This window comes from Spermophilus citellus, assembly GCF_964194105.1.
Source record: "Spermophilus citellus genome assembly, chromosome: 2".
Classification (NCBI taxonomy): Eukaryota; Metazoa; Chordata; class Mammalia; order Rodentia; family Sciuridae; genus Spermophilus; species Spermophilus citellus.
The window spans coordinates 241,883,097-241,910,376 of NC_138183.1; the positions used below are offsets into that span (position 1 = coordinate 241,883,097).

Below are 27,280 nucleotides of genomic sequence, written 5' to 3' on the forward strand. Positions count from 1 at the left end.
GAGACCATCAGTTTCAAATATTTGGGCACTCAGGAATTTGGGTTTGGGTGTTGGGGATCAGTGGCCTGGAGAGGATTTATCTTGGAAGAGATTAGCATTTCACAGAGAATATCACTCTAGATTTCATGAAACATTTTCTCCCCACTTGTGGCCAGCATCTGAAAAGGATTTACCTTGAAAGAGATGAAAGCTATCAATATATGGCTTTCTTTTTTATTCCTTTTCCACAGACCACACTATCTTGGGGTCTTTTATTTTCCATATCTAACATTCCAGACTCTGAAAGGAAGGAAGAAATTGGACATGGAAGTCTTTAGCTGCTTCCTTATGGGAGGAGGGAATGTGAGGAGGGGGTCTTTCTTTCAGATTCCTGAAATTAAATATGGGGGTAAGGCAGAGGGGGATGTGGGGAAGTTCCAAAGCCATTGCAAGAGATGTCAATTATTTTAATGTTGTTCCAGAAGATCAGGCAGTGGGTAGGGAAGAGAGTTGCTCTGAGATGTTTTCCAGCAGCTGTGGCTGAGCTGATCATTATTGTAAAACTAAAATAGGGAGAAAACAATATTACACTAATATGTGAAGATTAACTGGTTTGTTAGGTTAGGTGAGATAATTGTAACCTAGAATGAAGAATAATTAGCTTACCAGTGTTAGGAGAATAATGCTAGTGTAAAAGGTAAAGACTAACTAAATTGTTAGTGCTAGGAACATGATTTTGGCATGTAGTATAGCTGAGGATTCTATTTTTCTTAATTAAGGTCTAATCAGATTTGGGGTGTTCTTCCCATAATTTCAGGGGTCTGGTTCCTTTGGAGCATAGCAAACATGATTGATCTTGGAACCATATTCTTCTGGTAGTTTAATTGTTTCCATCCTGCTTGACTCAATTACACAAAAGAAGAACAGAGATAAAATTAACAGTATAGTTAAGGATAGTTAATCCAGCTATATGTGTTGGATAATACTTAAAAGGGTTAAGGGAAGAAGTTTTTTCAGCTAAACTGCCACAAAATTCTTCATTATCAAAAGTAGATATTTTGGCATTAACTATGGCAGGACCTGAGATTACAGTTTTAACACACCCAAAGAAGCAGTATGAGAAAGATTAAGTCCCATTAGATGATTGTGTACAGTGTGCCATTGAATCTCAGTATCATTGTATGGAACTCTAGTAACACAAAAGTGAGTAATATTATAATGACATTAAAGTCTCTGAATCTACCTTAAATCCTGTACTTGTTTCCCTAGCCATGTAACAGAATAATTAAACAAAACTTATTGAGTGGACCCAGTAGTTAACAAAAGATCAGGCCAAAAGTGGTGGAATTCAGATTGATTGAAGGGGGAACATCAAACCATGTTACTGGGTGAGAAATAGCTGGCTGTAGAATCTGGGCCCAATAAATCTAAGTGCTATTAGCCATGCTCATAGTTATGCACATTATGAGAATACGCATAATAAACCTGTTAACAAGAATAGTAAATTGATCCATTTTCCATATTTCAGGTGGCCCTTTAACCATTCAACCTTGTGTCTTAAACCATTCCCAATTGGTTTACAGAAAACTAGAATTCTTCCCTGACTGACAGATGCCAGGGAGTCTAATTGATTTGTAAAATCAGTACCAAATCAGTGACTTGTTGGATATCTACAATAACTTGTGCTATTTTTACAGTGAATAGAGGCTGCTAACCTCAATGCTCCTGTATTAACCCCAGTGGATGTTTCTAGCTCTATGAGTAAGGGAATAATTTAGGGGCTCTCCTATGTCTGGTGTGTGCTGCTATTCAACTGGGTAGGCTTTTATTGTGGGGTTAAATGTCAATTTGAGGAGCAAGGAAAATTAAAGTACAGAGGCTAGTTTAATTTTGGTAAGCAGGGATAAATATGAGCCTCACAATATTTCTGCAGCTTCTTCGTCAATAAAAATTAGAATTATTTATATTATGTCTCTATCAGTTTGCAAAATATGAGTTCAATAAATGTTTTGAGTTTAAAAAGATCTCCTTCTTTTTCATGGATTAAAAACTTTTCTATTGCTATGTCCTGTACAAGGAGGGATCCATAAACTGAACCCAGGTGTGAACCGGCTGAGAAATCAAAAGTCAGAAATAATTAATAAGAAATAAAAGGCAAAACACACTAACAATAGCTTCAAAAGCAGGGGCCTGGTGGGTGGATCAGACCTGATGGGTCTGATTCCTCTAAAAACAAACAAACAAACAAAAATTCCAGGAATGCTTTATTTAAAAGGAAGCACGCGAAAGGGATTTATTGTCAGGAAGGGTTCTTCCAGGTGAACAAAGTCATCAGGATCAGAATAATTGAAGTCTATCTATTTTTTTAATTTATTTATTTGTTCTAATTTGTTATACATGACAGCATAATTCATTTTGATTCATAGTACACAAATGAAGCACAATATTTCATTTCTCTGGTTGTACACAAAGTATTTTCACACCTTTCGTGTCTTCATACATGTACCTAGGTAATGATGTCTTTCTCATTCTACCATCTTTCCTACCCTCATGCCCTCTCCCCCTTCCTCCCCTTTGCCCTATACAAAGTTCCTCCATTCCTCCCATGCCCCCTCCCACACACTCCCAATATGGATCAATATCCACTTATCAAAGAAAATATTCAGACTTTGTTTTTTGGGGATTGGCTTACTTAACTTAGCATAATATTCTCCAACTCCATCCATTTACCTGTAAATGCCATGATCTTATTCTTTTAATGCTGAGTAATATTTTATTGTGCATGTATACCACAGTTTCTTTGTCCATTTATCTATTGAAGGTGTGACACCTAGGTTGGTTCCACAATTTAGCTATTGTAAATTGTGCTGCTATAAACATTGATGTGGCTGCATCAATGTAGTATGCTGTTTTTAAGTCCTTTGGGTATAGACTGAGGAGTAGGATAGCTGGATTAAATGGTGGTTTCATTCCAAGTTTTCTAAGGAATCTCCATACTACTTTCCAGAGTGGTTGCACCAATTTGCAGTCCTACCAGCAATTTAAGAGTGTGCCTTTTTCCCCAACACTTATTATTGCTTGTATTCTTAATAACTGCCATTCTGACTGGAGTGAGATAAAACCTTAAAGTAGTTTATTTGCATTTCTCTAATTGTAAGAGATGTTGAACTTTTTTCATATATTTGTTCAGTTCCTTAGCCCATTTATTGATTGGGTTATTTGTTTTTTAGTGTTAAGTTTTTTTAAGTTCTTTATATATCCTGGAGACTAGTGATCTATCGCATGTGCTTGGGGTAAAAATTTGCTCCTATTCTGTAGGCTCTCTATTGACCTCACTGATTGGGGCTTATCTATTTGCACTATCTTCATCTTGCTCCAGACAGCTTGTGCCTCAAGGCTGTGGAACCCATATTTATTTCGTTCACCCAAGGGCAGCAGGCATCTGAACTCAAAGCTATTGCACCAATAAATCCCACACCAGGCATGGAATCTTCCTCATTAACAGCGGCTACCTACAAATGGGCATGTCTGAAAGAGACCAAAAAGGATAAGCCATGGAGTTCAAAGCAATGATTCATTTGCCACTACCAACAATTTAAAATCAAATTCCTGGTAATTTTACAGTCAATATTATCATGATCATAATCAATGCTACCATCAAACGATCTTTAAGTGCTTTGCCCTCCACCCTGACTTCATGCCATAATGTCCCTGGTGGTCATGTGAAGGCTCATGATGTCACCACATGCCTGGCTGACCAGTGTCTAATTTCTCTGGCAACACAAATATTCATATTCTTAAAATATGTGAACAAACTAATCACAGAAATCTGAGGATCTGATTCTACAGCTACTCCTACTACCATTTGCTGCATCCCTTAGAGTTTTGTCCAAAAATAGATGCCCCACCCAAACCAGGTAATTTAAGGAGAATTTTTAACAGAGACTACACAAAGATGTGACAGGAGTATGGGATAACCACAAGTACAAATCCCAGGACATTTACCATCGATTCTTACTACAGTTTTCAGAACACACACACACACACACACACACACACACACACACATTCCATAAATGTTTCTACACTCATACCCCTCCACTAAAGGAAAATGTTTAAATGATCTTACTTTAGTTTTTCCTCAGAGGGCAGAAGAACACAAGGTACATTTTAAAAGAAGGTCAGATGACAGTTTACCATGACAGTCAGGTAGCCATTGGGTGAGATCAGCCAGAAAAGAAGTAGTTTCTTAAAGCACAATTTTAACCTGAGACCTAGAGTTCATGTTTAAGGCTCCAAAGAAACATCAGGAAAACATGTGTACTATTATGCGTGTCTTTATTGTTGTTCTAGATTGGAGCATTTTCTACAGAGAAGATTCACAGAGTTGAGGTCCAAAATATCACTGACACAAAAACATCCTTATTATTATTTTTAAATGAGTGCCCATAGGAGAGCGAGAACCAAGTGCAGGGTGAGGAACACTGATCTTTTAGTTTTAGTTCTGCCCAGTGGTTGTTTTGTGATCCCAGGCATCAGTTTCCTTCTCCAAGAGGCCTGGGTTTCCTTGTCTTTCTGGTGCAGGAGCTGAAAGGAATATTATAGGCTGCACTCATCACACAAGTCTGCAATTGGAGAAGCCACTCTCCTAGCCCAGCAATCCTTCTGCCACAGACCCTGGAGTTCCAAGTGTTTGAATATTGGTCCAGGTTAAGCCAGTATCTCTAAGAATGCTCTGACTATGACATTAGAAAGCCTCATTGATCTCCTCTCCCATCATTCCTATTGTTCATATGAATATGTTTTGTTCTGCAGAGGGATCTGCCAGACTCAGGACACATCCCATACTCCCTTCTATTTCTTTCTTCTGCCTTTGTAGAAACAGCTTAGCTTCCTCTAGCAGAAATGTCCTCCTACCTCATGGTAACTGTCTGCTTATTCTTCAAGCACAGCAGCACACTTTCTCCTTCTATATTCACACTTCCCATCACACAAAATCCCTCCCTCTAGAGTGGAGAATCTTCTAGTAGGGGAAGTGGGGCAAGGCCTATATCCAGGCCAGCCTCCCACCATCAGGAATGAAAATTGTATCACAGTGCATTGCATTTCTTTGTTTAAAAATTTTAATTTCTTCCATTAAACAGACTTTGGTCATCAGGCCTAGACCTTAGTTATGCCTCTTGATCTTAGTACCTGGCAGAGAATCTAGAACACAGTAAATGCCAGACATACATGCAGTCTGTGGACAGATGAGGAGCACTGGGAGAAATGGTTTTCAATCATGGCTCTACCAGTGTCCACACTGTGTGAAATTGAACAGTGTGTATAGACCCTTCTAGTATCTCAGAAATCTCTTCTGTGAATTAGAAAGGGTAATCACTTTTACTTCACAAAGCTATTACTGTTGAAATGAGATGACTCTTTTAAAGCATTCAGTAGAATACCTGGCATGTACTATGTGCACAACAAATATTATTATGATCAATAATGGATAAATTTGACAAGTGACTTTAAGCAAATATGATATATTATTTAAAACAGTTCCATTAGCCACTATTACATGAAATACTATCATAGAATTTTTTTAATTTTTAATTTGTTCTTTTCAGTTACACATGATAGTAGAATGTATTTTGGCATCTTATACATACAGGTAGTATAACTTCCAATTCTTGTCATTATGGTAGAATTTTATACCTCAAAATTGAGTAATGGTTTTGGAAGCAGAAATGGATATGTTTGTTGCAAAAATCTACCTTTGTGGACATTTAGGATATGCCAACTTCACTTTTTAAGCAATTTATTTACAGATGGATAGATATTCCAAGGTCATCCTTCTCTGAACTTTCATTCATGTAGCATAAAAATTATGAATTTATGATCAAATAGCCTTAGTCTCAAACTCTATTTGTAAATACTTGTAAATTGTCATGAACAGGCTAATTAATTGTTTTGTATATATTTTTTAGATTATAATACTGTTTACAACACATATTAGAAGAGTTATTTGACATATTAGAAGTGTTATATTTATTGAAGCTTTTATTCATTTGAAATTTCCTTGGTAGAGATTTTATAAAAACAAGGTTTTCAATATATATAGTCATCATCATTTTAAAAATTATTTTCTTTTTTTTTTCATCAAACAACTAATCATTTCAATTCACTCTTCTGTTAATTGCTCTTTCAGAGATGTTCTAACTATGAACCCCTGAGGTGCTTGAAACATCAAATACACCGGGGAGCCTGAGCAGGAATAAGTCACCTGGATCCGCAGTATGGTCCTATGTTGGTCCTGACTGTGAGTCTCAGGTAAGTGAGCTGGTCTTGGGTAGGGACAGGAGAATGTTTCTAGACTCATCATCAGTCTTGTCCCTATGACAAAGACAAAGGTATCTGCCAGCAGATGATTTGGGCAGAGCCTGGAAACTTTCATTGACCACATGTGTGTGTGAGGAACTTGCCTGTGAAAATCTGAACTTCGCGACCTTATGCTCTTGGTTTTAGCTAAGGTGTCAAAACCTACATGAGAGAGACAGTGGAGCCCACTCATAAGTTCAGCTGATATCAGAATTTTTTTTTAAAGTGGTTTATTCATGAAGTATCAGGACTCCAGAGAAAGCATCACCACTTCATAATTGTAAAATTATTAGCTACTTACTAAATCTCAATCTGATCATCTACAAAATGATTGCCATTTATATTTGGCTGCAATGTGGAAAGCATACAACCAAAATACCTGCCAGGAAGGCACTGAACATGACTAGTCTGTTCTGGGCACAGAGGCAGGGATCAGCTGGAGTGCAGTAAGCAGTGAAGGGGAGATGAGTGGGCACTGGGAGCAGAGAGGAGAGGAGGCCCAGAGCACGTGGACCTTAGATGGCTTTGTAGGAATTTTTTCTTTTCTTCTGCATAAATGGAGAAGTCACTGGAGTGTTTAGAATGCAAGAGTGACAATCTCACATTATGTTGGGAACCTCTGCCCATCACACTGAGAAGCTCAAGTGGGGTTTAGTATAGAAGCCAGGAGATGGCTGGGAGGTTTCTGCAGTTATGCCCATGGGGATGAAAGGGCTTTCTCTGGGATAGAAAGGTTGGATGGGGGAAGGTGGCCAGGTTCTGTACATATTTTGAAGTTAGAGACCAGGGGATGTTGCCAGTCGATCCAATTGAAAGAGAGTAAATAATTTTCTATGAGCTGGTAAAGCGTATTTCTGAGGTGGCACTGAAAGGAAAGGAAGGTTAGGAAAAATCCTCAATAACATATTTTTTTTCTGTGATGTCCAGTAGACATCCTGTAGCTGTGGGTATTTGAATCCAAGTGTTGGGAGAATGTAGAAAGAGACATACAGTGAAAAAATAAATATTCAGACTCATTCACATAGTAGGAACATTTAAAGAGGAGACCACCAGGGGTGGTCAATTCAAGAAGGACCATGAATTGATTCTAGAAGCATTCTGAAATTCAAAACCTAGCATAATAACACTGAGAAATGCAACAAGAGAACTGAAATGAATCCAGAGTGGTAAATGGTTGGGAAATCAAGCGAGAAAGCAATTTCCAGCAAGAAGAATATAGCAAATAGTGCACATAGATCAAATCAGAATATGACTCAAACTTACTTATTAGATTAAGCCACGTAAGGTCACTGAGTATCTAATGGAGGAAGAGTAGCAACAGACAAAGTGGAAAATTCTTACATTTTACTAAGGAACAAGTCTATTTTTGAAAATTGATACTTATTAAACCAACATTAAGAAATAAATGGTAAGTGAGCATTTTTCTGGGAGCCAAGAGGAGGGAATAGGACAAACAAATATCATAGTCCCTGGAGTTTTTGTTTAACTAGCTACAAAGTGAAAATGTTCTAAAGGATCACATAGATTATTGCTTTCTAGAGTTAAATTACCAGGCGTATACTATTACATATTTAGCACAGTTATTATTTCTTTGTGTGTGTGTCAGCCAAAGTCATTAAAATGGAAATTTTTCACTCTTCTAAAGTGAAATATTCTAAGCCATGCAGAGGGGAAATCACACCGTGACAGAGTTCATCCTGCTGGGCTTCACACGAGACCCCGTGATGCAGCTGGTCCTCTTTGTGGTGTTCCTTATCATGTACCTTTTGACTGTGGCAGGAAACACCTCCCTCATAGTGCTCATCTGTAATGACTCCAGGCTCCACACACCCATGTATTTTTTCATTGGAAATCTATCTTTTCTGGATCTCTGGTTGTCCTGTGTCTACACTCCAAAGATCCTAGTGACCTGCATCTCTGATGATAAAAGCATCTCCTTTGCTGGCTGCCTGGCTCAGTTCTTCTTCTCTGCTGGGCTGGGCTATACTGAGTGTTACCTGCTGGCTTCCATGGCTTATGACCGCTATGTGGCCATCTCAAAACCACTGCTTTATTCTCAGGCCATGACAATGAAACTATGTGTATTTTTAGCAGCAGCCTCATATCTTGGTGGCTTTATTAACTCTTCTGTCCTCACCAAGAAAACCTTTTCCTTTGATTTCTGCAAAGACAACATCATTGATGACTTTTTCTGTGACTTGCTTCCCCTGGTGAAGCTGGCCTGCGGCAGGACAGATGGCTACCAGTCTCTGATGTACTTTCTCCTGAGCTCCAATGTCATCACCCCCATTGCTCTCATCCTGGCCTCCTACTTCTTCATCATTGCCACCATCTTGAGGATCCGCTCCACCCAGGGCCGCCTCAAGGCCTTCTCCACCTGCTCCTCCCACCTGGTCTCTGTCACCCTGTACTATGGCTCCATCCTCTACATCTACTCTCGCCCCAAAACTAGTTACTCCTTTGACACAGACAAAATCGTCTCTACCTTTTACACTGTGGTATTTCCCATGTTGAACCCCTTGATCTATAGCCTGAGGAATAAGGATGTGAAAGAGGCTCTGAGAAAATTCTTCAAATGATCAAGACTTTTCTTTTTGAGGAGGGAGGAGATTTAGTTTTTTTTTTTTTTCAAGAATTACATATGCATTTTTACTATTTCCACAGTTATCTTGTCCATAAAAGTTATCATGAGATTGCAATATTTATATATTCAAATCAATTTAAATAAAATCAATGTTTATAGGTGTTTTGTTGACCCAGAGGGCTGACACATGGAGAAAATATGACAATTTTGGTGTTTGAACAGAACTTTTAGTCTAGTGGCTCATTTCAATAAAAAGTTTGTTTTTGTGTGGTGGCGTGTGCTACTACTGTAGCTGTAAGACCTAAAAAGGGACATATTTAGTTTATAATGTATTATAAGGACTGAATTGTAAAGAAGTTTTGGGAGACCATGTCATATACTATCTATCCTATAATTTTAAAAATAAAATAGCTCTAATAAAGTAGAATAAAAGACGCCTTTAAAGTCAAAAAGATACCTACTAAAATAAATTGTGTGGGAGGTATAAATGTTTACATCATTTTAAACTTATTTCTGATATTTTCTTGTGGGGAGAACAATGATTTTGATTTTCAGCTTTTTAGAAAGACTTAGTGGAAGGAGATGGCACATAGCCTTTGCTGGGAGAACAATGGTTCTAGCACGCTAGCAATGTAGTCTGTTCTATTCCTATGTGCTGCTCCTAGAGGTGCTCTTCCCAGGCCCGCCTCCCTTGGGCAGCCTTGTGGCACTGGGTTGGCGGGGCATCCTTTGGCTGGATCCTTCCCGGCTTCCACGTTCTGCCAGTGTAGGTGCTCCACTGAGAGTAGGGCCGCCTTTGTTTCTCCCTCGGGTCTCCGACACGCCCGACGTGGGCAGAGACAAAGCCAAAGGGTCCTGGGGATCGCTCGCCAGCCTCTGCCCGGCACACATGGACTTGAGCATCTGGAAGACGGCGAGAGGGGCCACGTTCAGATTCAGCAGGTCCACCAGGATCTTGAACACGTCGGGATCCATGGCGGCGCCAGCCGCCTGCGCCAGCTCATACAGCTCCATCTCCTCGGCGCTCAGCACCTTCTTCCGCCGCAGCGCGAGTTTCTACAGAGTTGCAGCCTGAGGAGGGAGGAGATTTAGTTGTTGATGAGGTTATTTGTTTATCAAGCAGAGGTGCCCTTTTGCTCCCCTGTGATATAATATAATGCAAATTACAAGATTTCCACCTTTGGCACATGGTAGGTCAAATATCTAACATGTGAAATGGTAATACAGGAGATAAAATTACGATGAAATGTAAGAATTTGGGTTGATTTTTGTTACTCTACTTTAAAACCAAAGAAACTAAGCCAAAAAATTCTCCCCTAACTTGAACATGTAACACTTGATCCTGTTTTTCCTAAAAGAAGATTTCCTAGTACTTACAAACTGTTTTTTTTTTCTTTTTCTTGTGACTATTTCATTATTGTTATAAATTATATTGGCGTAATTATGTAAGCATAATTATAATTAGCTCCCATTCAGTCCCTGGTTAGAATATTATCTATACTATTATTTCCTATTAAGAGGATCTAGCATATTAAATTAACTATTTAAATTCTCCTAGTAACTACAGACTTTGACCACTGTCCTTTCCTTTAAGAGGCTATTTTAAGAGTTTGTAAATGTACTTTTTTCACTGAGAAACTTTAGTACATGGATCCAGAGGCTCCATGTGGATATTATTAGTGGATATTATCCCCAGTAAGTGTGATCCTTTCCATCTATGTCTCTTTAAGAAATACTGTCTTTAAGTAAACCAGTCAAGGTTCTATAGATGATTTCTGAGATCCATTTTAGAACTCTCTCTGCCCCACTTTAAAATATATTGGTGAACTTATGAAGCCTACTGCATCCAAATAGTTTCCTTTTGATCATCAAAACAGTTATTATACTAAAAAAAGCAAAAAACATGAAGAATAGACATCTATGAGACCTCATTACTCAATAGATAAAATTTTCCAGAAAGAATATAAAGAGTTAATGATCAAATAATAGGGCAAGCATGATATTGGTGCACTTAATTTTGATTATATTTATGAAACAAGATAATGTTAATGAGTAATTATTTTAAAATTTTTAAAAATTATGCTGGAGATTTAACCCAGAGTCACGTTACCACTGATTCACATTCCCAGCCCTTTTCATTTGTTTATTTATTTATTTATTTATTTATTTGTTTGTTTGTTTGTTTGAAACAAGGTCTTCCTAAGTTCCTTAGGGCCTCACTAAGTTGTGGAAACTGGCTTTGAATTTGTGATTCTCTGGGCTTATCTTTTGGAGTTGGTGGGATTATGGGTGTATGCAACTTGTGCTCACTTGTAAATTAGGTGTATGTGTCTTCTTTATTTTGGATTGAAAATTTAAGAAAAAATTTAAGGAGCTGTGATCTAATCAAATAGACATGGAAAATACAAGAACTACATACAGAGAAAACGACTGATATACACAGCTGGTCACCTGTGTTCAGATGAAATGTGAAGTCAGGGACATCTGGGTCAATCTCTGGTGAAAGAAGAAAGAAAGAAAGAAAGAAAGAAAGAAAGAAAGAAAGAAAGAAAGAAAGAGAGAAAGAGAGAAAGAGAGAAAGAGAGAAAGAGAGAAAGAGAGAAAGAGAGAAAGAGAGAAAGAGAGAAAGAGAAAGAGAGAAAGAGAGGGAAAGAAAAGGAAAGAAAGGAAAGAAAGAGGGAGGGAAGGGAGGGAGGGAGGGAGGAAGGAAAGGAGGGAGGGAGGGAGGAAGGAAGGAAGGAAAGGAGGGAGGGAGGGAGGAAATATGAATTATGGACCTGCAATTACACTATAAGTGCCAGTTGTAATTCACAGTGACCAATAGAAACAGTGATTTAACTGTGGAATTCCAGGATGCTTGATTCAGAAAACTAATACTGTCTTACTCTCAGGATTCCTAAAATGTGTCTTTTATTTCCAACTAATGATAATAAAATTCTTATAACTTATCTTCATTTTGAGGAATATCAACAGGCCCAGATGACCTATGTCATTGGCAGAACATCACTTATTTTATATAACTTGTGTGAATATGGAAAATTAATTACTCCAGCTGGAAACACTAGTTACTAAAAGTGCAATATACGTGACAAGTACCTTGTCAAGACTTCCCAGGGTTCTAATCAGGGACACCTAACTATAGAGATGCTGTTTCAACCACTGTCCAGGTCTCTATTGTATCTCCTTAGGAAAAACTATCAAGTTAACTTCTCCAAAGAAGAATCAATACATTCACAGTTACTGTAACCCTGACTAAACTAGTGTATTTTAAATTTATTTTTCAATTATAGGAGTTATCTTGACTCCAGATTTAGGCATAAACAATATATCCAAGACCCTATACAAAAGATGAAGTACAGCTAATAATGATCTCGGGAACATATAAAAAATAACAATATAAATGTAGATGGACTTGGCATTCATGGTATAGAAGATGCTTTAGAAATGATTAAGTGTATATTTAGTAGTAAGCAGTATCATGATAGAGAATCTTTTCATATGCACTTTTGGTTTGGGATTATTAAGAGTTTTCCAAAATATTTGAAGTTGCAGTATAAATATTGAAGGGATTTACTTATTCAACTCACAGAAGATGTTTAAATTCTTCATTTTCACATAAGTTCTAAGATTTGTCTTTTGGCTGTATGGGTTTTAATAAACTAAAAATTCCTTTTAAAATTTATTTTGAATTTTTTGAGATATTATATTTGTACATCTTTATGAGTTATATTTTGATATTTCATGCATGTATACAATGTCAATGAAATGGAACACTTTAAAAAGTAGAAATGTTTAAAATAAAGCTTCTCTATGCAAGAAAAATTCTTGGACTTAAATGTTCTATTAAAAAATAAGAAACTCGGTGGTTGTATTTGCCTGAGTTCTTCAAAGAAACAAAACCAATGGTATATCTGTGTATGCATATGTATGAAAAGGTGAACCTGAGCTGGGCTTGGTGGTGTATGTCAGTAATCCCAGGGATTCAGGATTCTAAGGCAGGAAGATCACTAGTTCAAAGCCAGTCTCAGCAATTTATCAAGGGCCTAAGCAATTTAGCACAACCCTGTCTGTAAGTAAAATATAAAACACATCTGGGGAGCTGGGTTTGTGGCTCAGCGGTAGAATGCTCACTTTGCACATGTTCGATCTTCAGCACCACATATAAATAGACAAAATAAAGGTATTATGTCCACCTACAACTAAAAAAAAATCTTTTTGAAAAAGGGGAGGAGGCTGGGGATATGATTCAATGGCAAAGCACCTCTGGGTTCACTAGTACAAAAGAAAGAAAGAAAGAAAGAAAGAAAAAGAGAGAGAGAGAGGGAGGGAGGGAGGGAGGGAGAAAGAAAACATGAATTATGGAGCTGCAATTAAATCTCCTCTTTGTGCTCCAGCAGATCCAGGAGCACCTGGGAACTGAGGAGAGTCCATAGTACATAAGAAGTCCAGAGAATTTCCCATTTTATGGGTGGATAGGATAGGTTCTTTCTTCTCCTCTATCTTATTTTTTTCTTTTTTATTGGGGGGTGCAGGGGCTTGAACTGATTGCATCTTTTTTACAATTGCCTTTCAGTTTAATTTCATTAATTTTTCTAAACTTGTTTAGGAGTCAGTGGAATAATTTCATTTATGTTTAGTAGTGGCCAAACACTCGTATCCAATAAAATATGCAAGGGAGTACACTGAGACCCAACAGATCCTCCCACCCCACACCTCCTCTTTCCTTTCTGACAGTAATTATCATTAACTCTTTCTTCATTTCCTAGTAGGGTACTTGTATCTATTTGCAGTGATACTTTTGAATACATCTGTAGTATGCACATATGGGCCTATAGGACGATATTGTACATTCTGTTCTGTGCTTTGCTTTCCTAATTAAAAAGTACTTTGGAGATAATTATGTATCTGCATAATGATTAATTAGTTACCTAACTAAATTTTGTTATGTAAAGTATTTCTTTACTACGTGCTGTACTGAAGCCTCTGCCAGAGCAAAGATATATACACTGGAGAACTAAAACAGACACTGACTCTTCCTTCTTAGGGCTATGGTATAGGGCCAGACAGGGACACTTACACGCACAGATACTTGTAAATTTTACACCAAAATCAGCACCATAATTACAGTACGTATGGGCTTCTTGTCTACCCATGATGAATACATTGAACCCGCAGTATTGTTTTACACAAAAGATTTTCCCTGCTGTGTTGAATTTAGAATATACTCTATACCTGTCAATTTGGGGTACAAAATGATTTTTTAAATTTTACAAAATTATTAAAAATGTTATTTTTAATAAAAAAAACAGATTAAATTTAATCTATATAAATACTGATACACCAATTTTATTTATATTGCATAAATAAGATATAATTTAATTCCTGCTGCTATTAAAAATACACTATTACTTAAAAAAAAATTGTAACCAAAACAAAGAACACCAAAGAATAGAGGATAATTATAAAAACCTCATTCAATTTTCCCTTCATAACCAACCCACATGAAATTCAGTTTTCACCTAGTGACATTACAAAGCCCTTTCCTTTTTTGAATAGAAATAATCATTTTATTGGACAGGAGATAGCTGGGGGTTTTTTTGGTGATGGTTCTGGGGATTAAACTGAAGGCTTTGTGCAAGGGAGACAAGCACTCCACCAGCTACGCTATATCCCAAGACTAATAGCCTCTTTTGACAGATTTATTTTTCCTTTACATTTACCTGAAAAAAAATTTATTATATTTTCATTGAAGTTATATTTTTCAAACACTACGTTAATATCCTGAATATATGGATCATATTATGTTTGTTTTTGATTTTGAACAGTTGCAATGCCTGTTTGATTGTTGAGGTTTTTGGTATACTGTAGGTATTCCGACAGTGGAAACAGACAGGAAATAGAGAGATTTGAGCAAACTCCCAGTGGGTAACTCCCGATTCCCACAATTGGAATGCCCAGCAATTCCCTGCTAAGATATTAAGATAACTATGGGGATGCGCTGCTTGGTTTACATAGTGACATCTTTTGAAGGAGAGAGGCTCTGCGTTTGCATTAACCTGGACCTTATCTCAGTTAGCTAGCACTCAAGATTAAAAAGAATACTGGCTAAAGTGTAGTCATTGGTGGTGGATAATATGTAACTATTTGGGTTATTAAAGATGACAGCAGAGAGGGGTAGGCACCCCTTTTGTCTGCTGTCCTTCTGTCTGTGTGCACCTTCCCTGTGTGTCTGTGTTTGTCCATTGTGCACTTCCTCCACAAGTCTTCCCGCACAGGTGTTTTCCTTTACAGGTAAAACCCATTGGACAGAATGAAAATCTTGACCTAACCATAAAATTGTCTACAAAATTTAGCTTTCCTTGTGCCCAGAAAAAGCAGATGGGCTTGGTGAGCACCTGTACTGTCTCTACCATTCAGTGAAGGGTATGCTCTAGACTGTAGGCGTATCTGTTGGGTATTTTTATTTATTTGTCTGTTTGTTTGTTTGCTTGTTGTTTTAGTAAAGTGATGCACAGCTTTTCTACAAATATTAGTTTCTGTTGATGCTATGATTCAGAGAGGGCCCTCCAATTTGAAATTCTACCAAATGGAAACCAATGATTCTTCATTTAGGATGTCTCCTCTTATTTTTTATACAATGTCTACAAGGAATGTCAGCCTATTTTTGCTTCTTTACTCCTCTTGCCAATGTTCCATGCTGATTTTCCCAAGTTTCCCCTTCTGAGTAGGTTCAAAATGATAAGGCTGAAAAGAATTATTAATGTTTAATATTTGACTGACAATATTTTTAAAAGCTAAGTCTAGAAAGTCTAAGATCTAAGCCACTCCGAAGGAAATTTCACTGACTCTGTTCTTACTGCCCAAATTTCTCTGGTAAAAGCTGTTTCAGAAAGTCTCAGCATCATTCTAGAAATTTTTCATTTCTAGCATTGAAATGGAAAGCCTGTAGAGAGCAGCAATTCTGAAAAAAGGACCCCGATAAGGATTTAACAGACCCTGTTCAACAGATAGGTACAATCATTTCCTGGGCACATTCTCGGGAGGAATCTTAGGATCCCGAAACCCACCTGCTCTACTTAGTGCGTCCAAATCAAGAACTTCTGCTCTAAAGCACAGTGAAACCATTAAGAGGATTATGTGATATAACATCTGAAACAGACAATGGCATGGCAAGGTCGGCCATGCACACTCTTCAAGTATTCTTGATTTTATTAGAAAAGCTTACCATCTCTCCAAGAAATTGCCTAGCTCTGTAGTCATGGAAACCTGGACCTTAGGCAGCTCAAGGATGAGAACTATTTCCTTCTCTTCTGAATCTCTAGTTATTAACATATAGCTGTATTATACACAGTTGTGCTTCAAAAAATAGTTTGCCCGTTGGCTAAATGGCACATCAATCATTTCTACTTAATTCCATTTCTGATTTTATGCAAATTTGACATGTTGAAATTGAAAGTCGTAAAGAGGTCATAAGACATTGCACTAATCCAGTCACTCCTTAGTGAACTCTGAGAAAGTCCTCTTGACACTAAGCCTGCAGCTAAGGAGACAGATGCTGGTAAGGCCACAATGAAGGCTCCCATGTGCAAATATCTAGGAATGTGACCTCTGTGCACAGGAACAGGGCTCATGTCACACTACAAGATAAACAGCCATCAGCAATTCAGAATCCCAGAGAGGACAGAAGTCCTGTCACTTCTACTATGTCTCCAGATTTCTGCTCTCTTAGAAGTAGAAGTCAAGTGGGCTCAGTGATGGGTGGGGAGGTCATTAAGAGGACTATTAATTCAAAGGTGGAGGGGGTGGGAAGGAGAATGCTGAAGATAGAGGGCTGTATCAAGGGGTTAACAGCCCAGGACTAAGGAGAAATTTTTGATTATTGCAATATTTTACTTAAAAATGGAATTCCACCAATTTCCACCTCCGAATATTCCCATTTTCACAGGACATATTTTACATAGCAAAGTACTAAGCAAGTTTTATACAATATCTTCTTTTAAATCTACCCACAAACATATGAGGAAAGTATTGCTTTCTCCTTGAATGCATAAGTAAAATGAGATTAGAGAAATTTAAATGTTACCCTGGGGTGCAATTATAACTGTTTTAGGAACCAAATTGAAATGTAGTTCCATTTGTAGGTCCTGCTTTAATCTGTGTAATGTTTTGAAGCACAGCTTTACACTTGTTGAACCCTTTATTTTCACAACATTGGAATGCAGACAATCCTCTTACAATACAAAATAATGCTACCAATAAAACAGATACATATTTTAGTATTTTTCAGGCATGATCTATAACCTGCCTTACAACCACCTGGACTGCCTTAAGGAGAACAGCTTCCTGATCCGCAACGATAACCTGCTAAGATTGAAACCCTGGGGTAGAACCAAGTGATCCTTACATGCAAAGAACTTGATAGCCACTTGCTAATTCATTCTTCATGTTGGCCCTTAACTTCTTAAGTTAACTCCTCGACAGTAATTCCAAAGAGAAAGAAATCATCTTCATTTTATATAAGAGCAAGTGGGGGCTTGACACTGTTGAGTACTGAGAGAAAACTTCCATCTTTGTTAATTGCCTAAAAGTCAAATGTGTTGTTTTTTTTTTTTTTTTTTTGGCTGTTTATGATTTGAGAAGAAGTCAGCCCTGTTTCCTAATCAATAAGGACAATCTGTTGTAAAAATATTGGTAGACACAGAACATTCTGGAAACAACTGCTTGGTCAGGATATTTTGTGCACTGGTTTCTAAGCTGTTTTGTGTACATGTCTGCAAAGAACACAAATGGCCAATGGTTACTTGTGTCAGGAAGTATCCATTTGTACATGGGATACAAATGAAGTACTGTGGTGGTTTGAAGGTAAAATGCCATCTAAAAATTCAGTGATGTTGTCTTCTTTCTTTTCCGGTCCAAGGCAGCCCATTTATTCATGTATTAGCAAAACTTCATGTGTGTTTTTTATACATCAGGGACTGTCCTTAGCAGTGGATATAGGACTAAGCAAAATGGACACACCCTCTTGTCCTCTTTGCATTTGTGTCTTGATGGGTTATACCTCTGTTTGATCCCATGTCCAGTGAAGCCATAGAAAGCTGGATGGACTAGTTTATCCCTCCAGGTAGTATGGCCAGGGGGACTATTCTCCAGTTGCTTTCTATTTCTTTACAGTATTCCTAAAAAATCCTAGGAAGAGTCACAAATTAAAATGCAGACCATGGGATACAGTTTCTTAACACAGGCAAAAAACTTAAGAGTTGGTATCACTTTTTACCTGTGTGATTGTGTTTTTATTGTCACAAAGGTCCTAGATTACTTCCTATTTAATATATAGTAAAACAGGATGAAAACGTCCTCCATGCACTGGGACACTTCTATATATATATAAAAAAATAGTTCTACCCTCTCTATCCCTTACATGCAGATAGTTTTGTTTTGTTTTGTTTTGTTTTGTTTTCAGTGTTGTGGATCAAACCCAGGGCCCCACAAGTCAAGAGCTCTAGAAGTGAGCTGCAATACAAGTCCCCTATCCAGAATCTTGATAGACATTTGTGCATTGAAATAGGCTTTTAAAATTATATGTTATATAATACAGAATAGACATATACTGTCTACTTTGTATAATGTCTACTATGTCTATTCTGTATTGATACATATATACTTATACATTCTATGTGCCTTGCAATTTAATTTTGTCATTATAAACATTACATACACTATATGAAAGTATTTTATATACTATGAATAATTCCTGTGAAATCAATTCACATGTATTTGTACTAAGGACAAAAAGTATAGTTTGGAAGGTCAATACTGTGAATACTCTGGCAATGTGGACCCCACTTTTGCTCTGCTTGGGTTGAAACTATGGATTATTTTGATTCTCTCCACTTAGATTTGCCCGTGATTCACACTTTGCTTCTCTTCCTGACATTATGATATATATACCCCGATGAACACCTGAGGGGCCACCTCCTGTGATTATGGAAGAAGAAATGGCATCACCTTCTAACCCATGGGGACCTTAGCTTTTCTCCTGGGTTATGAACAACTTGGCCTTTCTTACCTTGGAAATAAATGGAAAAAGGTTTTTTTTCTCTGTTTCTAAATTTCATTATCTCCTTTTCAAATCTGACCTCAACATCAGTTTTATTGTTGATAGATTTTTAAATTAACTAAATATCTAATAACTGTATTTTTAAAATATATTTCTCACTTCTTGAATAATGTCTTTGTAGTTTCAGGATCATTCCCTTAGCCTTACTTCTAAATTTTTATGCCTTAAAGGAGCACACTGGGTTCTGGAAATACTTAATTAGACATGAATAAACTCCCTTGTAGCATAAGTTCCTTATTACTAATTGTATTTGATTGAAATAAATACATTGAGATTAAGAAAATTTCTATCACCTGAAAAATGGAAGTAAGATTCCTGCTTAGTGTTGATCACATCTCAGGGGCTTAGCACAGACAATGCCCTCATTTGGTGTTGGTTGTGGCAATTAAATCTTCTCCATTCCTGGTAAAAGCTCTCTAAGCCATGGAGAGGGCAATCACATTGCGACTGAGTTCATCTTGCTGGGCTTCACAGGAAACCCTGTGATGCCCCTGGTCCTCTTTGTCATATTCTTTGGAGTGCACCCTGTGCCTTGGTAGGAAATGCCCCTGTCATAGTCTTGACCTAGATTGACACTTGCTTCACAGGTCCACATACTTTTTTTTTCACTGGAAATCCATCTTTCCTTGCTCTCTGGTTGTCTTCTGTCTATACCTCAAACATCGCAGTGACTTGCATCTCTGAAGACCAAAATGTGTCCTTTACTGGCTGCCCAAATAACTTCTTCTCTGATGGCCTGATTTGCAGTGAGTGCTCTCTGCTGGCTCTCCTGGCTTATGACCACCAGATGGCCATTTCACCACCTGCTTTATGCCCAGGTCATGTCAAGGATATTGCGCCTCTGTTTGGTTCTATATTCCTGTACTTGTGGATTTGTCAATACTGTAATATTAGCCAGCAAGACATTTACCTGGGATTTCTGTGGTGATAATATCATCAATCATTTTTCTCATACATTAGAAGTGATTAAGTTATTTTGAATAGAAGAGACAGGGCAGTGATGTGTTAATAAATAAATTCAGGTAAAAGAAGCATAGAAATGTCCAAGCTAATTCAAAAGGTGAAGCAAATGCAATACTTTGCTCCAAATTTTTAACTTAAGTAAATTTCTCTACAATGTAGAGAAATTTTCAAAGAATAAGTAGCTATGATTTTCAAGGTATAAGTAGAAATGTTCTCATTTTTAAAGTGTCATTTGTAATTTTTCAATTGCTATGTTTTAAAAAGTGCTGTAGAACATATCAATAAACCTGCCATGTGCTGAATGAATATTGAGCTGTAAGTTTCTTTCTAAGGTCTCATGAAACAAAGCAATCCTTTCGTATAGAATATCATGGGGTTTGGGATTGTTTGCCTCAGGTTGTTCCATGTGGCTTTTCCCCCTATGATGGCTCATGTTGATTAACCTGAATGAGAAAACTATGGGGTGTATCTCACTCTGTGAAAGAAAATCCTCGAGGAGGATTCAAGATCCTAAAAATATACCTGTCATATTTTAAAATATGTTTTTAAACTTAACAACATAATCACTTCACCTATTATTATAGTAATATAGATGGCTCAAAATTTATAAATTATCATCTAGACCCAGGGCTTTGTGAATGAATTTTAGGGGGCACCTTATTAATAATGCACTGTTTTATATCTGAGCAAATTTCTAGCAATATAGCAATCATCTCTCATCATTTCCTCATCAAATAAAATTTGATTATCAAACTTCATAATCAAACCTCTGAAAGCAAACCATATAATATATTTTTCTTTCTTTATCCAAGACTTCCCATAAACAGGAAAGAATTTTTTAAAAAATCTAAGAGTATGGTAGAGGAAAATAATATATCATAGATTTTAGACAACTTGATTCTGCAATATAAATTTGTTTATCTTATCATTCATGCCATCAATGTCTCAGGGAACATCACCCTGATTTCTCTGATCTGTGCTCATTCTTGGTTCTACACACCTGGGTAATTTTTCACAGGAGAACTATATTCCTCTATATCTGCTGCCTGAATCCTAATGACCTGCATCTCAGAAGACAAAAGCATCTCCTTTGTTGGCTGCCTGGCTCAGTTCTTCTCTGCTGGATTGGCCTACAATGTTACCTGTTGACCTCCATGGCTTATGACCACTAACTGGCCATCTCCAACCCCTTACTCTATTCCCAGGTTATGTCCCTAGGTCCCAGGGTATCTTGGTATTTGTGTAAACTCAAGGATCATCACCAGTGGAACATTCACTCTGAGCTTGTGTGGCAGCACTATCACAGATTTCTTCTGGGATCGGCCCCTATTCATCCATTCCTACTTCTTCATCACCGCAGTCACCTTGCGTATCTGCTCCACCGAGGGCACCTCAAGCCTCTCTCCACATGTGGGTCTCTCCTGCCAACCGTCACCTTGTGCTATGGTTCATTTCTGTGCATTTACTCCTGACCAGCCTCTAGCTGTGATCTAGAACAGGGTGAAGTGGTGATGTGTTCAGTGCTGTGAGGGTTCCAGTGTGGAACCTCTTAGTGCATAGTGTAAGATATAAGGACACCAAAGAAGTGCTGATGAAAATTTTCACTAGTACAAAGCTTTATTTCATAATATCATTCATAAACAATGGCTTTACCAATAAATTACATCCATGTCATTGTTATCAGCCTATAAAATAGAATAAAAATCATCGTTTTATGATGCAGAAAACTAAGTCTGTTATTCTCTTTTAAGTTAATATCAATATATTTGTTTTATTTATTTTTCAATGTTTTCATTAGTGCATTATATTTAAACATAATAGGGAGGTTGAATTTGACATCGTCCTACATGCATAGAATATATTCAGCTCCATTTCATTCTCTAGAACTTCTTCTTTCCCCACCCTCCTCCCTATGCCTACTCCACTTCCTCTGCTCCACTGGTCTTCCTTCTGTTTAATAATTATTTATTTCTGCTTTGAAAATATACATAAAGGTACAATTCACTGTGGTTATTTATACAAGTACACAGCATAAATTTATCAATTTTATTTCACATTTCTTTACTTTTCCTGTCCCTCCCTCCTCCATCTCTTGCTTTTACCCATTGATCTTCCCTCTATTTCAATGGTATCCACCCACTCCTCTTTCTCCCTTTACTTTGTTCTACCTTCTGCATAGTAGAGAAAACAGTTTTACCTTGACTTTCTGAGTATTTCACTTAGCATGATATTCTCCATTGTCATCATTTACCAGCAAATTCCATTATTTTGTTTTTCTTCATGGCTGAACATATATTCCACTTGTTCTTGATCCATTCATCAATCAATGGACACCCTGAGATGGCTCCAGACCATACATCTAAGGAGGGAACTCAAAGATGCCCAGAGAAATCACATCAATAAACAGGATCTAGAAGATGCTTCTGGAAAATTTAGAAAAGGGGACTAAGGATTTTATGGAGGTGACACTTTTTTTTTTTCTTTCAAGCTTTTGTTGTTACTTTATGCTTGTATGCAATGGTGAGGTTTGTGGTTACATACTCACACATGCCCACAATATGAAAATACAATCTGGTTAATATCATTGCCCAGTATTTCCCCTTTTCCTCCTTACCTCTATCCCCGTGGGTCCAATTAATCTACTCTACTGTGTCCAATTAGTTTACTCTGACTGAATTCTTCTACATATGAGTGATTTTTCCTTGATGGAGGAAATGTAGTGAGAACAGTATGGAGAAATGAAAGCTGGGTTATTTCTCCTTCTCTCAGTAAAAATTGACTCAGAGAAAGAGTATATTCTGTTGTTCCTTCACTGTGACAGAATTATAAATCACCCACCCATTATCCCTACCTCAGCCCACTATGGAAACCTTTTTCAAGCTCTTCTATGGGATCATAAATTGCAGCCTTCTTCTCTGCAACAACCATTTCTTCTGCTACTTACCTTTGAAATGGTGCAGACTCTCAGGACTCTGTCTTTACCATGGAAAACCTCCACTTCTACCCTCTCTTGATCATTGCTTCCATGCTGTTCATTGCTGTTGTGGATGAAAATTCTTACATACTATTTCACTTGCTACATTCTTACTGATGCCACAGAATTTAAGTGAAGAGTCAGTCTAGAACATTGATTGATCCTCATGAGACAAAGTGAATCACTCCCTGGAGTGGGGACCAAATAAAACCCAGGCTCAGGGCTGGGGATATAGCTCAGTTAGTAGAACGCTTGCCTCACATGCACAAGGCACTGGGTTTAATTCCCAGCACACACAAACACACACACACACACACACACACACACACACACACACACACAGGCCCAGTGTGATGTCCCTAACCTATGAAACATCTGGAATTCTGGATTTCTTTCACTCTATCCTTATCCTCAACTTTGATAAGAGAGATCTTAAAATTGTAACTGCTTATACAACACAAACCCAAAGTTACTCACTTTCTATATTTTATTTCATTCATACTATGAACAGGTCAAGAATATAAAACATGTCTAGGGAAGTATGGTATTTTTCTAAAAAGGATAAAATTAAGAAAACTAAAATGTATAGAAGTGACACTTCTTTTTTTTTTCTCTCCAAGTTTTTGTTGTTGCTTTATGCTTGTATGCAATGGTGGGGTTTATGATACATACTAAACATACACACAACATAAAAATACAATCTGCTTAATATCATTGCTTCAGTACTTCCCCTTTTCCTCCTCACCTTTATCGCCTGGGTCCAATTCTTCTACTCTACTATTCTCACCCTGATTTTCAGGATTTTACCCCCCATCCTTTCTTTTCTTTTTTCCTCTGATGCTTCAATATTTGGAAGAAAATATAATCTTTGCCTTCATTTTCTTAAGAGGGAAAATCATTTTAGAATAACAAAACACATAAAAACTGTTTAAGTATGACTTAAAGGTTTTATATCTCTATATTTTTAAGGGGGCCCACTAAATTTTCAGAGTTTGTTATTGTAACTTCTCACACAACTTTAAATGTTCTCCAATTTGCATGGATTTTCACCTGATTATGCTCTGTGGAGAGGATGATTTTTCAAATCTGCAACATGAATCACACAACGGAGGTTCAGAAAAAGGAGATGCTGTTAGGAGATTTGCAAATGCAAGAGCACCAAGCCTATATGGCTAACAAAAGACCAAAAAATGTACAGGTTTCATATATAATGTGTATGTGTAATATAAATACTAGTTTTTGTGTGGTTGAGAAAGAAAAGTAAGAATACAAATCTTATTGAAGAAATAGTAGCTTAGGGAACAGTGAATACTACTCTCTGCTTCCTGCTAGTTAACCTTCCCAGTGAAGCCGTCATTTTATTGGATTAGATGGACAGAATTCCATATATCTTTTAATGCTATCTTCTGGCAACATAATTCAAACATAATGGAAATTGAGGACAATGAAACTATTAATCTGGAAAAGATGCATGATTTTAGAGTTAGAGAAAGTCAGGTTTACAGATGTTTAAATTGCAGATATACCGACTGTGCCAGGAGAAGTTGGCCTGGTCTTTTATCAATTAAATAAAGGAGAACCAATCAGGAATCCCTTATGATAAATTGCTTTAAAACCCAAAATGCATGAATTGAGAAACTTCCAAGAAAATTGATAACATTTTCCACTTTTGTTTGTGAAAAATATTCCCTTTATGAAGAGTCATGGATAACCAGTAAAAAGGGCTTAGAATATTATGTTCCTTTCCAATAGGTAATTTTTATGGATTTCTGGTAATTTGTACAAGATTAATTTATGTATATGATTTCACAATCTTTTATTGAGTATTCATTCAAATTAAGCATTTATTATAATATACTAGAAATTGTACTGGTTTTGTTTCTCATGTTACCATATTTACTTTAATAGACATTTTCCTGGTATCTGTTTTTATTATTATAGAAAACAATGAACTTCTTTTATGAAATAAGTAAAGGATACATTAAAAACCACTCCTTCTGAGTTCTACATGTATGTCACTATGGATATATTCAAGTGTCTTTGATCACTCTCAGTTTTAATTTCTCTTTCCTTTCCTTTTCTATGTGAAACAACCTGGGTATTTCCTTTGACAAAATAATCTTTTTCATCCCAAGCCTCAACAGATTGAAGAGCTTCTTTCATTTCATATTTCAATAAAAAATAATGCTTACTTTAATGAGTAACTGATCAGGCCCAACTACAAAATGAAAAAAGGCAGATGATTGCACATGTATGAAAAAAAAAATCTGAGTAAGTGTAACTGAAAGAAAACTTGCACAGGGTTGATCACACAGGCACCCAAGGATAGAGGTGGAAAGCAGATTTATTGGCAGAAGTCTGACAGGCTCTCTGTGCAGAGAGAGAGAGAGAGAGAGCAGAAACACTCAAGGGAGAGCAGCAGCAATTCTCACTTGAGTATTACCTTTTATAGATCAGAATCATGGCCATCTATTAGGGGTAGGTTTAGCCCTTGCTACTGGCATAGCAAGCATCACCTGATTTGGGGGAAAGCAAGTTTCTATTTCTTGAGAAAACAGAAGAACAACTTTTTATCTCTCAAGGAGGGAACAGAGACCAGCAATGCTATAACTCTTGAGAATAACAACAATATTCAAAAAGTAGGGGTGGGGGAAACGAAGATGGCTATAGTTATGCCAACAATAACTGCTAAAAATTCCGGTTCATGAATTTTATCCTATAAGCACCTGAAGGGGTCTGGCAACATTCTAGTGTAGAACATAAATTTCTAAAATGATGAAAGTTTTAAGCCATTTTCCATCTTGAGTTACTTAATAAATCCACTCATAACAAGTTTGTTTTGTAAAAGAAAAATAGTAATACTTCATTTTAACATTGAGAATATTTTGACATGTAAAAAATGGAGGTAACCTCAAGGTTTAAATAATCCTATTAAGTACATAAGTAATTAGTGGGATATTTGACAATCCCATGGGGCATGAGTTTTTGTTGTTAAATATTGTCCCAAACCTTGAAGGCCTTGTGAATCCTGGATTCTCATGCACTAGGTTCTCTAATATTCACCCATAACTATGAGAATCATAAATTTCCATAATATTCCTGTAGGATCAGCACTTTCTCCACTGAGACCTGGTTTAAGTAATATGTGCCTGATATCAAATAACTCCTCTCAATCAAAAGGAGATGTACCCCACTAAGAGTCACTTGAGCCACTCTACTTCTTTCTACTAACAACCTTGATTCTTTCTCTCAGCAACCAGCCTCATCCAGACTCTAGCAAGTGCTGCTCCAGAGTTACCAAGTTGTACCCACAGGAAACTGAAGTTGTTAGTGATTGTTGTTCACATGTTACTCATATCTAACAGAGAAAGTATATTTAGTATCCTTTTTTTTTTTTTTTGGTATTTTGGAGCTGCAGCAATGGATATATTTAGCAGTGCACATTCTAGAGTAAGGAAAAATTGTGTCTGAATCCCAGCTCTGATCAGAATCAACTATTTGAACAAGTTGCTTCTCTGAGAGCTGGTTGGTTCACTTGGGGTGGGGGTGACAAATGCATATGTTTAGAAGGGCACTCAGCAAAGAGCACGTGTATAGTAAATTTTAGTTGTTATTATCATTTAGCTCTGGTCTTTCCTCCTAATGACCAGCAGGAGGGATGGATGAATGAGTTTTCATCTTCATTAATGTTTCATGTGAATGCCTAAGTTCCTCCAGAGTGAAGATCACATCTTTATTAGTCAGCATTATCTGTATTAGTTGCTGAATAAGTTCTTATTGCTTGGTCACTGGGTTTAAGGGTCCCATGGTTTTTCCTTTAGTTTTATTTATTCATTTTAGTTATATATAACATTGGGATTCATTTTGACATAATTATAAAGGGATGTAATATATTTTTCTCCAATTCAACCCTCAGGATTTCTCCTGTCCCTCCTCTTCTCCTCTGCCCAATCCCCTGCTCCCTTCCCTACACTCCACTGATCTTCCTGTTATTTATTTTTAGATTTTTTTCTCTTTTTTTAGTTAGTATTTTGAGGATGTACATGGTATATCCATATGTGGACATAGGAAAGCTGGGTCAGATTCATTCCACTGTTCTTCCCTTATCCTTTTTGATATATGAAAGCAATTTAAAATAATAAGAGAGAGGGGGGGGAGAGATTGGGAAGAGGGAGAAAAAAAGGGAGAGGATCTCATGGTTCTTAATAAAAATTTATTGCAATATAACGGTCAGTAATCTATACTTATAGATCCATTCCTTGCAAAATCCTGTATCCAGTGTGAATCCTTCCTAAGTTCCATA

General features: G+C 37.1%; 1 protein-coding gene and 1 pseudogene across 2 annotated transcripts; one reads left to right on the forward strand and one right to left on the reverse strand.

Moving 5' to 3' along the window:
- Nucleotides 1–8,000: 8,000 nt before the first annotated feature.
- On the forward strand, nucleotides 8,001–8,918 carry LOC308639384 (olfactory receptor 9G19-like; the record flags this gene model as incomplete). The annotated part of the gene is made up of 1 exon (XM_081277657.1): nucleotides 8,001–8,918. One exon carries the CDS (start codon nucleotides 8,001–8,003, stop codon nucleotides 8,916–8,918), a length of 918 nt encoding a protein of 305 aa, XP_081133783.1.
- Nucleotides 8,919–8,986: 68 nt separating this feature from the next.
- Nucleotides 8,987–13,063, reverse strand: LOC308641878 (mitotic-spindle organizing protein 2B-like; annotated as a pseudogene). Its single transcript has 2 exons — nucleotides 13,055–13,063; nucleotides 8,987–9,979 (listed from the first exon to the last, which is right to left on the reverse strand). The product of its transcript is annotated as a mitotic-spindle organizing protein 2B-like (transcript).
- Nucleotides 13,064–27,280: the final 14,217 nt, after the last annotated feature.